Source organism: Vipera berus (assembly GCF_964194415.1).
Source record: "Vipera berus genome assembly, chromosome: 1".
Classification (NCBI taxonomy): Eukaryota; Metazoa; Chordata; class Lepidosauria; order Squamata; family Viperidae; genus Vipera; species Vipera berus.
Window position 1 is genome coordinate 111,786,083 of NC_138202.1, and position 14,403 is coordinate 111,800,485.

The window sequence follows — 14,403 nt, forward strand, 5'->3', positions numbered from 1 at the left end:
TCTCAAAAACATTGCATCCTCCTATATGCCACTTGCTACTCATATCTTTCTGTTTTTTTCCTCTAAAAGCATACCTCGATAAAGGAAACATGATGCATAATTTGTAGATCCCTACCAGAATAAACTTGTTCATTAGCTATTTTTTATACTGCCAGTATAATGGCCCTTATAGAATAGAATACTTTATTTGGCCAAGGAATTTGTCTCTGGTGCAGAAGCTCTCAGTACACATGCAAAACAACAGAATAATAATCATAACGATGATACCAATAAGAGAAGGTAGAAGAAAAGATGAGAAGGATAATACAGCCATACTACATGGGTAAATATATTTATACATAAGACAGCACTGTGGGAATTAAGTGTTCAGTAGAGTGATGGCATGGGAGAAAAAAACCTGTCTCTGTGTCTAGTTGTTTTGGCATGCAATGCCCTGTAGTGGTGTCCTGAGGGGAGAAGTTGAAACAGTTTATGTCCAGGAAGTGAGTGAGGGATCTGTAGATATTTTCTCTGCCTTCCTTCTGACCCGTGCAATATACAGTTCCTCAATGGAAGGCAGACTAGTTGCAATTGTTTTTTTTCTGCAGTCCTAATGATCTGTACCTGTCCTGTTTGGTTGCTGTACCAAACCAGACAGTTACAGAAGTACAAACAACATACTCAATACAGTTCTTCCTCTGTAGAACTGTATTAACAGCTCCTGGGAAAGTCTTAAGCTTTGAGTTGAGTTGAGTTGATGCAGGAAGAACATTCTTTGTTGTGCCTTTTTAATGATGGTTCTAATGTTAGGTGTCCATTTCAAATTCTGAGAGATTATAGAATCCAAAAACTTGAAGGACTCTACTGTTGATAGTGTGCTGTTGCATAATAAGAGGTGGTAAAATAGAAGAGCTTCTCTCTCATCTCTACAGTTTTAAGCATGTTCAGCTTCAGAATGTTCCGGCTGCCCCACAAGGCATCTATATGCACATTCATCACCATCTTGAATGAAATCAATGACTGTTGTATCATCTGCAAACTTTAATACTTTAACAGGTGGATCCTTATAGATGCAGTCATTGGTATAGAGAGAAAAGAGTGATGGAGAATGCATACACAATCCTGAGTGGCACCTGTGCTAATTGTTCGGGTATTTGATGTGATTTTCTCTAGCTTCACCCGTTGCTTTCTATCTGTCAAAAATCTTATAATCTGCATACAAGTATGGACAGGAACAACTAGCTAAATCAATAATCTGACAGATGATGTACCGTATATCTAGTGTTAATGCTCACTTCTGGCTTATTTTATAGAGAATTTTGTAGAGGACTTTCTTTGCCAAGAAGTTCCAGTATATTTTCAATATCTGCTTGCTTTCTTGATACCAGCTAGTTTATATAAACGATAGGATTGCTGATAAAGTCTTTGTTTCCTCTGTAAGAAGCAATCATTCAAGTATACACAATCAACAAATCAGCAAGCTTTTCAGGATACACCCCTAGCAATTCAGTATGTAAAAGGACAGACCGACTTCAGTCCACTCACTGACAAACCTATATGGACAGAGAGCATTTCAAATTCCCCCTCAGACATGAAGAAATTTACCTGTGGAACTCGCCTGATAAGTCCTATTTGCCCTACACTTGTGGCTCAGTGGACTTTTAATATCAAATAAGCAACCGTTTTGCAGATTAAGGCATCCTTAGCAACTCCTCAAATTACCTTTGCAACTGAAAAGAACTAGGTAAAGATGTTTAATGTGCTTTTGATCCATTTTTAAATATTTTACTTTTACTTTCAATATATAGTAAACTATGGATCACATATAACAAATCAAACAATTTACAATTAAAATAAAAACATCTTTACAATCAGTTTATCTTAAAACAGGAACTCTCAATCTGTAGTGCACAGAACACAGATGATCTGCAGAGGTACACCAGGTGGTTGACCAGATTGATTGTGAATCAGCTAGTTTGCAAAAATATATGAATCGCTCAAAAACTGGTTCATTAAAATATATGCTGCTACTTGTATTTCATTTGTGAATATTAACATTCAGAAAGATTAGAATAGGTACAGATCTTGAGGGCAACTATGAGTTCACATATGCTGGGCTAAGTAAAATGATCTCTCACAAGAAATCCAAAAAGTGGAAATAGCAAATGCAACAATGAATATCCAAGAAAATTCTGGACTAGCAAGTTTGTGTAGAGAGTGATTGTTACGATATTGCATAAAATAAAAGACATAAAATAAATTTTAAAAAAATAACAAAAAATAAACCAAGTGGTAACTAAAAGTTCTATATTGTATCATTTTTGTTATACAATTTAATTTAAAAAGGTCTTTAAAATACAACTCTGAAACATTCTTACAAAAATGTAACAACTCAGAAAATCTGAAGGGAGAATGGTTTTTCACAGAACTGCCGTAGATCATGCTTTTCTACAAGTATTTTTTTATTATTGTCATTGTAATTACACTTATGAAAGGATTATATGAGCCTTTTCTAGGACATAATCAATAGTAGGGGAAAATGTTCCATTGGGTCAGTAAAAAAAATTATGACAAATTTCAAATATTTTCCTCTATTGTTTTTTTTTTATTTCTAGAAATGATCACTTTCTATCATTATGGGTTTTTCACCCAGATAAGACAGCAACTTCAGACATAAAATCAATTTAGTGAATTTTCCAAAGGCAATATTAAATACAACTATTCGTTCATTTATGGTTCTCACATGTTAGTTTTATTTCTTTATAAGCCACCTTTATTATTTTTATTTTATTATTTTTATATTAACTCAAGGTGACAAGCACACCTAATATGCTTCCTACTCCTATTTTCCCCACAATAACCAACCTGTGAGGTAAGTTGGGCTGAGAGAAAATGATGGATGAGTTTCCCAATGTTATTTTTAAGGGAATGCTTTTTAAAAAAACTTGCTTTGAATGCAGTACAATTTGAACAACATTAAAATAAATTGCTCCATTTGGGGAGCTCTAATGCTTTTAATATTGAGATATATGTTTTAGGCTCATTGAATGAAAGGGTTGAATAATCTGAGACAGAATAAAATTTTCTCTCACCAAAATTTCCCAGACTATTCTCTCTGGTGTTTACACGCATCTCAAGGGCCTTCACTTGCCGCAGATCATCTAGTCCTGTCAATGCTTTCTGCAATAATAAAAAGACAAACATATACTATGGGTCCACTATCACATTACTTCACGAAACAACTCTGATCCTAAAATTTAGGAAGTCAAATATTAGTTTTGAATTCTAATTCTGGCATTACTTTTTTAACACAAGAAGGCAGATATGACTATGTAATATTATTAAAGAAATTCATGCTGCTTGGATAAAGGCTAGATTTCCTAGCAATATGAAAATTTAAAAATGCAGAATAAAATTAGAAACAAAACATGTACAAATTTAAAAACTTGGCAAAGAAAATGCTACTATTTCACCTGTAAACACGTTCTTCCATGGTTACTCCAATAATGAGAAAGCTTAACTTGATTTGATCAATCTTGAGAAAATGTTCATAAAAACAGGCAATAACATTTATTTACTGAATGACTCTGCTAAAGAAATAAGAGCTACTTCTTTAATTATAATCACTGCTAATAGGAGTATTCTAGCACAAAAAATAATATTGAAGCAAGTTGGGTGAAGAAAGAAACTTTCAGCTCTTTCTTTCCCCCATTAATTATGTACATAACTAAAAGGAATATTTATCCACATATACATACATTATGCTAAAATTCCAAAAGCAAAACTACCGGTATATACAAAACAAATAAATAATAAAATATATGAAACATACAAATCACACTGCTGACTCCTTACAATGTAATAACCTCACAACTATTTAGCAACAACTTTTTAAAAATATGTTAATATTTTATCTCCAAGTAGATGTTAGAACAGTGGTCCCCAACCCTTGGGCCAAGGGCCACTACTGGGCTGTGGCCTATTTGGAACTGGGCCATGCAAGCAGCGGGCGAGTGCATGTGCAACTCCATTTGCACGAGTGGCAGGCACTTGCGTTCGCATGCAAACCTCTATTTGCATGAGGGGTGAGCGTATGTGCCTGCCACTCATGTAAATGGAACTGTGTGCATGAGCACATGTGCCTCTGCTTGCACATGTGCCTGCCGCTGACACACATGCCTGCCGCTTGCACAGAACCATCCCCTCCCCCCCACACTGGTCCTCCAAGCCAGAAAAGTTGGGGACCACTGTACTAGAACTTACAGCACAGTTTTTGAGTTATATGCATTTTTGAATTGCTAATTCTTTTTCTAACCAGATATGTAGGCCATGAAATTTTCTACTTCAGTAAAGTTTGGCATTCAAAGTTGTATGATACTTATCTTTCAGGTGATTGCTCTAAAAAGAAGTGTACATTGCAAATGCACTGCAATTATATTGCCTGTTGCTCAACATTTCCAACATCCCAATAAAAATATTTTTTCTCCAGACATCAATGATTTTATTTTCTTTAATTGTAACATTCAGAGCTCATAATATATGTTAAGATTTATTTTTTCTTAATATTAAATAATAGAGCCTAAACAGTTGTGTAGAGCCTTGGTGGAGCAGTGGGCTAATGCCTCCTTAAGTAACACCAGCTGCCTGCAATTAGTGCAGGTTCGCATCCCACCAGGTTGACTCAGCCTTCCATCCTTCCGAGGTAGGTAAAATGAGGACCCAGATTGTTGGGGGCAATTAAGCTGACTTTGTAATAATGCCGCTTGGGGGTGTGTGTGAAAGCCCTAATAAGCAGGCATATACAAAGAATGAAGGCTACTGCTAAGCTTGTAAGCCGCCCTGAGTCTTCGGAGAAGGGCGGGATATAAATGGAATTAAAAAATATATATATTAAGAATACTGGTGTGAATATGCTAATTTGTATCATACTTATTTGCATAGGGTTGTTTTTCCTGGAAAACACATCTGTTTCTTGCAATTGTTTGAAACATTCTTACACACTCTATCCAAATATTTACATAACTAAATAAGTAATTAATCTATCCCAAATCATTCATATGCTATATACAACAGCCAATAAACTATTTTTATACATCTGTGCTGAAAGCATAATAAGGATATTTCCTGAAAAGTAAGTCCTACTGTCAGATAACTCTATGTTGCATTGTCATGTAAGCCAGTTTTTATAATGTCAAGCCATGATATAAAAACAACCTTCCAGAATGGATGGGTAATCATTGGAAATTGGAAGATTTTTTTTTTTACTGTTACATGGATAAGGCAATAATAAGACAATCTGCAAAGTTAAGATGTCTAGTTTTGCTATTCCTCAGGCAAATTTAAACTTTGTTTTGTGTTATACGCTAAGAAATGTGCTATCTCAGCATTAGATATCGTAGACACTTACGTAAGACATGTTCAGTGTTTTAGCAGTAGCCACACAAAAAAACATTCAATGCAAATCGGCAAGGGACTACAGGAAGAAGGGCAGAAAACATCTTGCAGCCAAGAAGGCTCCACACACATTTGCACTCCTCAGGTGACCTCTAAATGGCCTGAGTGACTCTGTAAAAAGAAGGCAAATGACCAGCTGTTCTGCAAGGAATATAAATCCTTCCATTCCAGTCAGAGCTGAAGAAGCTTCTTGGATGAGAAGCGAAACATCTTTAAAGGAAAAAAAAGAAGAAGAAGAAAGTCCAGTTGCCTCCTGAAAAAAAAGCACCTTTGAGACTCTAGGTGGGATGGGTGGCATATACATTTAATAAATAAATAAATACAGTATATTATCACCTCTAAAATCCTTCGTAGCTTAGGATCCAAATATTTATGAGACTACCCCTTTCTTATTCTTTCTATCGGGGGCGTTGTTGGCTTTCTCCAAATCTCATCTATAAAGCAATGCCCTCTTGCAAGTCCAAGGAAACAGATCTTTTCTCTGTGGCTGTATCTGCCCTATGGAACAGCATGCCTCTAAAACTCGCTAATTTTTCAAATCTTTAAAAACTTGCGTTTTCCAGCAGACTTTGTGGAACAGGATTGATTTTGATCTATTTCTTACTATTAAATTGAATTTGTGTCTTTTGTTCAGTTTGTTTTGTTCTTGCCCAATTTGCTATTAATTTCCAGTGTTTTTATTCTTATGTTTTAATTCTAGTACATAAGATGTACCTAGAGTTCCCTTTGTGTCTAAGATAGCATACAAATTAATTAAAAACACAAATCAATACGTACAATCTCCCTTCATCCCTCGAACTGGCCCCTGGGTATGGGAATGTCCAGATAATGTTGTCGTCAAACTCTTTCAGAATGAAGCAGGAAAAGTGTATAATGCTTTTGAGATCATTAGCAGGACAAATATATTTTACCTAGAGGGCATCCTATCAAGGACTTATGTTGTCAGCACAGAGTATGCCACAACTCCTAAAATGAAATCTAGTTCCAGAGGCCAGCAATCTCCCCGCATTGGCCTTAATGATTTGAGTTCAAATCAACCAAAATGACCCAGCTCTTTGTTACATGCCAGTTAACATCCAACATTCCCACTTCTGTTTTCAGCAGCAACAATCAATCAGTTTGAGAACAATGAGCTTTATTTCTAAATTGCTTTTGTGTTACTGGCCCCCAACTATTGATCTTATAGCACATGGTGGCATTCATCTGTTACTGGATAATCTTTCCTTGATTTCTTGCAACTTCCCATCATTGTGTAATTAAAATCGCAGTTGCACTGCTGCCATGCTGCCTAGTTGTGACTTTTGGCTTGCATATGCCAAGCTAAATAGCGCTCTTCTTTTTTTCCAGAAAGTTTTACCAATTATCTATTTTTGCACTTATTCAGTCTGCCTGTGGCCTCCCTGTCAAATTCATTTACTTTTATTACCCCAAAATAAGTCTCTGCCAAGAGGGAAAAGGAAGTGATTTTAAATAATGGATATGGCTTGCCAATAAAAATGTTGTTTTTCCTTACTGATGATTGCAGAGCACGGTTAACTGTACATACCCAAGCTTCCAACAACAAACTAGGCGAATGATACTGATAGAAAAACAATACTTTTCATTGAGGAAGGGAAAAAAGGGACAGAAAAGAGGTACAAAATATATTGAAATCACTAATTCGATTATTCCCCTTCATGGGGCTTGCGTAATTCAATGAAGCTATGAGCTATGCCGTGCAGGGCCACCCAAGACAGAAAGGTCATAGCAGAGAGTTCTAACAAAATGTGATCCACTGGAGAAGGAAATGGCAACCCACTCCAGTATCTTTGCCATGAAAACCCCATGGACAGTACCAAAAGGCAAAACGATATGACGCTGGAAGATGAGCCCCTCAGGTCGGAAGGCGTCTAATATGCTACTGGGAAAGAGCAGAGGGCTAGTACTAGTAGCGCCAGAAAGAATGAAGCGACTGGGCCAAAGCTGAAAGGATGCTCAGCTGTGGATGTGTCTGGTGGTGAAAGGAAACTCCGATGCTGTAAAGATTTTTTTCTCCATGGGAACCTGGAATGTAAGATCCATGAATCAAGGAAAGCTGGACGTGGTCAAACAAGAGATAGAAAGACTGAACATCGACATCTTAGGAATCAGCGAACTAAAATGGACAGGAATGGGTGAATTTAATTCAGATGACCATCAGGTATACTACTGTGGGCAACAATCCCTCAGAAGAAATAGAGTAGCCTTCATAGTCAATAAAAGAGTAGGAAAAGCAATACTGGGATACAATCCCCAAAATGACAGAATGATCTCAGTTTGAATCCAAGGCAAACCATTCAATATCACAGTAGTCCAAGTCTATGCCCCAACCACCGGTGCTGAAGAGGATGAAATTGATCGGTTCTATGAAGCCCTACAGCACCTTATAGAACTAACACCAAAAAATGATGTCCTTATCATCATGGGGGATTGGAATGCTAAAGTAGGAAGCCAAAAGATAACCGGAATAACAGGCAAGTTTGGCCTTGGAGTACAAAATGAAGCAGGGCACAGGCTGATAGAATTTTGTCAAGAAAATACGATGGTCATAGCAAACACTCTTTTCCAACAACCCAAGAGACGGCTCTACACATGGACATCACCAGATGGTCAACACAGAAATCAGATTGACTATTTGCTCTGCAGCCAAAGATGGAGAAGCTCTATACCAGGGGTGTCAAACTCAATTTCATTGAGGGCCGCATCAGCATTGCGGTTGCCCTCAAGGGGCCGGGTGGGTATGGCCAGGGTGGGCGTGGCCTACTGGGTGGGCGTGGCTAGAGTGCGTATGGCCTACTGGGTGGGCGTGGCCAGCTCTACATCGTTTTCATCAAGGGTGCCTATGGGGGCCTGGGGAGGAGTGGGACAGATCTGAGGGTCTCTGGCAGAAGGAGGGTCTCTGGGCCAGGGCCAAGGCAGAGGGGGCCGTTTCCTCACTGTTTCCAGGATGGCTTCGCGGGCCACATGAAACCACTTCACGGGCCGGATCTGGCCCCCGGGCCTTGTGTTTGACATGTCTGCTCTATACGGTCAGTAAAAACAAGACCAGGAGCTGACTGTGGCTCAGACCATGAGCTTCTCATCTCAAAATTTAGGCTTAAACTGAAGAAAGTAGCCAAAAGCACCAGGACACTCAGGAATGAACTAAATCATATCCCTGACGACTATACAGTAGAGGTGACAAATAGATTTAAGGAATTAGATCTGATAAACAGAGTGCCTGAAGAACTATGAACAGAGGTTCACAACATTGTACAAGAAGTAGCAACTAAAACCATCCCAAAGAAAAAGAAATGCAAGAAAGCAAAATGGCTGTCTGAGGAAGCTTTGCAAATAGCTGAGGACAGGACGGAAGCAAAAGGCAAGGGAGAAAAAGAAAGATACGCCCAACTGAATGCAGAATTCCAGAGAATAGCTAGAAGAGATAAGAATGCCTTCTTAAATGAACAGTGCAAAGAAATAGAAGAAAACAATAGAATAGGGAGGACTAGAGATGTCTTCAAAAAAATTGGAGAGATGAAGGGAACGTTTCATGAAAAAATGGGCATGATAAAGGACCAAAATGGCAGGGACCTAACAGAGGCAGAAGAGATTAAGAAGAGATGGCAAAATTACACAGAAGAACTATACAGGAACGAGCTTAACATCCCAGATAACCATGATGAGGTGGTCACTGACCTCGAGCCAGTCATCCTAGAATGTGAAGTGAAGTGAAGTGGGCCTTAGGAAAGCTGAGCAACCAACAACAAAGCTAATGAAGGTGACTGTATTCCAGCTGAGCTATTCAAAATCTTAAAAGACGATGCAGTAAGAGTGCTACACTCAATTTGCAGCAAATTTGGAAAACTCAACAGTGGCCACAGGATTGGAAAAAATCAGTTTACATTCCAATTCCAAAGCAAGGCAGTGCCAAAGAATGTTCAAACTATCGCACCATTGCACTCATTTCACATGCTAGTAAAGTTATGCTTAAAATCCTACAAGCTAGACTCCAGCAGTATGTGGATCGAGAACTACCAGAAGTACAGGCAGGATTTCGAAGAGGCAGAGGAACTAGAGATCAAATTGCCAACATACGCTGGATCATGGAGAAAGCTAGAGAGTTCCAGAAAAACATCTACTTCTGCTTCATTGACTATGCTAAAGCCTTTGATTGTGTGGATCACGACAAACTGTGGCAAGTTCTTAAAAAGATGGGAGTACCAGACCACCTTATTTGTCTCTTGAGAAACCTATATGTGGGTCAAAAAGCAACATTGAGAACTGGACACGGAACCTCTGATTGGTTCAAAATTGGAAAACGAGTCCGGAAAGGCTGTATACTGTCGCCCTGCCTGTTTAACCTATATGCAGAGCACAACATGAGAAAGGCAGGGCTAGATGAATCAAAAGTTGGAATTAAAATTACTGGGAGAAATATCAACAACCTAAGATATGCAGATGATACCACTCTAATGGCAGAAAGTGAAGAGGAACTAAAGAACCTCTTGTTGCGGGTGAAGAAGGAGAGTGCAAAAGTTGGGTTGAAACTAAACACTAAGAAAATCAAGATCATAGCATCCGGCCCTCTCAATTTCTGGCAAATAGACGAGGAAGAAATGGAGGTAGTGACAGATTTTATTTTCCTGGGCTCCAAGATCACCGCAGACGGGGACTGCAGCCAAGAAATTAAAAGACGCTTGCTCCTCGGGAGGAAAGCCATGGCAAATCTAGATAGCACACTAAAAAGCAGACATCACCCTGACAACAAAAGTGTGTATAGTCAAGGCTATGGTCTTCCCAGTTGCAATGTATGGCAGTGAAAGTTGGACCATAAGAAAGGCTGAGCGCTAAAGAATTGAAGTCTTTGAACTCTGGTGCTGGAGAAGACTCCTGCGAGTCCCTTGGACTGCAAGGCGATCAAACTGGTCAGTCCTAGAGGAGATCAACCCTGACTGCTCTTTAGAAGGCCAGATCATGAAGTTGAAGCTCAAATACTTTGGCCACCTAATGAGAAGGAAGGACTCACTGGAGAAGAGCCTAATGCTGGGAAAGGTTGAGGGCAAGAGAAGAAGGGACGACAGAGAATGAGGTGGCTGGATGGAGTCACTGAAGCAGTAGGCGTGAGCCTAAATGGACTCTAGAAGATGGTAGAGGACAGAAAGGCCTGGAGGAACGTTGTCCATAGGGTCGCGATGGGTCGGACACGACTTCGCAACTAACAACAACAACATATTTTGTACTAATAAATTAAATGCCATCAGCAATGGAAACTCACTTAGGCAGTTTGTGCCAGTGACTTTCAGCACAACCCTTTATAGGGTTACTGTTGTAGGAAAAAAAATTGGAGGGGAATATGCTAACTTGAGCTCTGAAAGGCAGGATATGCTCTACATTTAACAAATAAAATAACATATCATTAGATGATCGAAAAAGTGCCATGACTGAGTTCCATGGAAGACAAGAAGCTATAAGAGTGAACAGATTCTGATAACTGGAAATCCTAACAATGTCATACTTCGCAACCCATATTGTTCCTGATCATTTGCTATGTTGACATGATAGGCACTGGACTCTATCAATATATGATTGCCACTGCCTTACTACCCCATTTAAATAAGAGTATGGGTAAAGAATCTTTTTTATAGACAGGGGCTACATTTTTTTAAAAGGGCCAAGGCCTGCATGGGACACATATTACTAATTTTCAAAAATGTTTTGAAAACAGTATTTTCACAGAATTTTTAGAACTGCTCATCAAATCACTGCTGTCCAAATTTAGCTACTGTTATGTGGACTGTCTGAATACTGAGCATTTTGTTCATAATGGCATTGTTTTCATTCCAGAAGATACAAGAAAAAATATGGAAGCAGAAGGAAAAAGTGGCAGAATAACTCAACTAGATGAGTGGTGAATTAGAAGGTTACACACATGACATCTGACCTCTCAGTAAGTATTTGTAGTAGTAGGCAGAATATCATGGAAATTCTGAAAAACATTCCCCAAACTCTGGATCCCTTAAATTTCAATTTTTAAAATCAGAAACTTATGTTAAACATATTTGCTTTAGAAATTGGAATAATATAAAAAGATTGCCAGTTTAATAAAGATGTTGGCTATATCATTACATTTATTTTAGCATTTTTTTCACTTGCATTTCTTTTGGCTTCCTAAGCAACAAGTTTGTTTATTTTTCATCAACATACACAAGGGAAAAAGCCTTTTCATCTACATCAAACTTCATTTTTTTCAAAATAAAGAGAATTTTTCAATTAAATGCCTTAAAAAAGAAAGTAAAGGATTTCTCAAACTTCTTTCCCACAGAGAAAACAACATACTGTGCTTGTTGGTGCCTGATTCCCAATGAAGTACAGGCTGTCATCTAAATACCTTACTGCAAGGATATGAACTGCACCTTAGGCTTTTTTTTCAGTCTTTAATTAGTTAACCAAATAAAAAATGCATGATGCAACAGAATAAAAAAAATCATGATGAACTTTAGCCTCATTCTCTTCAAAGAGAATGCAGCACTTTTGTTTTACCAACATAAACCATTTAAATATTAAAAGAATGTGAATGTTTATAAATTTGCTGAACACAGAAGCAATCACCCACAAGTGAAGTTCTGCAAGAACACTAAATGAGCTCAAACACATAGCAACCCTGAACATCACAAAAAAACCCCAGAATCTTTATATAACACCTTCCAATAAAATGGATACACACGCAACTTTATCAAAAAGTGCATGACCACTTAATTCACTACAACACAAACAACATACATTATGAAAAGGATATTACCACACATCAAAATCATCTCAGAAACAACCACCAGTTTGTTACAACCACATGCCATCACTGCAGCACATAAACCAACTAAAGCGTTCCAAAACACCTTAAGTAACCCAAAGACCCAGGCTCCCCAGAAAAAAAACAGGAGTCAACTACAATATATAGTGTAAGGACTATAACAGCCATTACGTAGGACAAACTGGCAGAACTCTAGCAGAATGCATCCATGAATACCAACTAGCAGTTTAGAAGACATGATGAAAACTCCTTAATCACAATACACATAAACTTAGTTAACCCTAATTTCAACTAGGAAACTGTGAGCATCCTAGACCAAGCTAAGTCCAAAAATACTAAAAAAATTCCTGAAAGCTTGCCATTCAGACAAATCAGCCATCAACTGGCACATAGAGATAAACAACATCTACATACCATTCAAAAGAGCCAATCAAAAAGCTAAAAAAGAAAACAGAAAGACCAAAACACCTCCTCTTCAGCAATTAATACCCTGATAAGCAGAGATTGACACCAGGATTAACTACCAGGCCAACAATGAAGCAATAAACAATACTCCAATCAAGGAACTACCAAGTCATCAAACAGTAAACAAAGCCCAATCAAGGAACTACCAAGAGCACTCCCACCAACATTATAACTCTCACTTGTATATAAACAGAAAGCAAACTCCACCCCTTCTAATACTGATGATGTTACCTAATTGGGTAATGAAACATCTGCAAAAAGCAACCAAGCTCCAAGAGCACAAAAGTCCAACTGAGAAAATAGTTGCTTGGATCCAGGAAGAGCTTGTTGCTAGCGAAAAAGTTGTGACCAAAAAAGAGTTTGTTCACTGAAATGGGAGGAGGAAACATTAATTATCCATTTCTGGTCATGCTGGGATCCTCAACATCATCCTAAAATGTGTTCTGAAGACTGAGGATACTCCAGAACTTTGTAGCACTGGAGCCTGACAAAGAAAAAGATCATCTCGTCTTCTAAATTGCTAGCAAAATTGAGCTGCATAGAACTACACAGGGAATGCATCTGTGGGCAGAGATAAAGTTAGATCTTGCCCAGTATTCTGGAGTGTCCTTCTTTATAGATATGTGGATGAGGAAAATACTTCAAATTAGCAATAGGATGCAAGGCCAACATGAAACTACTTCTTAAAAGCGATTAAGGAGTACAAAGCATTTTTAAAAAGAGTATCTAACTAGTATAACTACTCAGACATTCCAGATCAGTTATTTTAAGATAGATTAAAGCATGGTAAAAAAATCATAAACATAAACCAATGTTATGTCATATTTACAAACTTAATTATATTAAAATATTCCCTATTTTGAGTTTTTAATAACTAAATAGAAATTAATGTAATATAAAAGGCCTCATGTGATTTCAAATCACTCAGTCTGAACAAATGTATGAAGTTATGAAAAACACCAGAATTATTCAAAACAATATTCAGTAGCTCTAACTGCAGTTCTTTCTGATACGCCAAAGTAGTGCAATGGTCATTAGCAAGGCTAACATGGATACAGTAATATAGTATCTACTCACCAACTTGTGGGGAGAAAGATATTCATCCACAAGTAGCTCTTCATCTTCTTTAACGGATGGATTGGGATTCAGGAGACCTTGCCAGCCGAGATCTGTAACCCTAACTGCAGCTGAACCTGGTCTTGAGGATCTATCTAGTTTCCAGTTTAGCTTCATTTCAGAATGCCCTAAATGTTAAAACACAAGAATACAAGCTAGTTATTTGAATCCTGTATTTATTTCATGCATCGCAAGCTAAAACCATGTAGGATTATGCTAAAATTTTGTGAAGATTGAAAAAATGTAAAACATTTACTAATCAGAACGATATGCTTATTTTTATAAGTTCAAATCGCTATTCACAGTGGAACTTCCTGGGTAGAAAACAGTAACTGGCAAAACCTATCTCACAAAACAGTTGAGCGTAAAAATAAGAGGTAAAAAATTAAGGGGAAATTTTCATGTTCATTGCCTGGATTCTTAGACAAAAAAAATGGGATACAACTAACAAATCAATGCCTTTTGGTTATATTGGAATTCAAATAAATCAGCTCAGCAATGACGTTCAAAAAATTAATAATCAGTACTGGGTACTGAATCAGTCTAATTCTTACTGTCCAGTGATTTGAATGTCAGGAAAT

At 37.8% G+C, this 14,403-nt stretch overlaps 1 protein-coding gene across 1 annotated transcript in view; it reads right to left on the reverse strand.

Annotated features, from left to right (window-relative positions):
* LRRC56 (leucine rich repeat containing 56) overlaps positions 1–13,945 on the reverse strand; it is a 38,706-nt gene extending 24,761 nt beyond the window's left edge. Inside the window, exons 1-2 of the mRNA XM_081314027.1 lie at positions 13,784–13,945; positions 3,072–3,159 (exon numbers count right to left, since the gene is read on the reverse strand). Coding sequence (XP_081170153.1) covers positions 3,072–3,159; positions 13,784–13,939 — 244 coding nt within the window. The 5' untranslated portion in view covers positions 13,940–13,945. The remainder of the gene's footprint in view (positions 1–3,071; positions 3,160–13,783) is intronic.
* Positions 13,946–14,403: the final 458 nt, after the last annotated feature.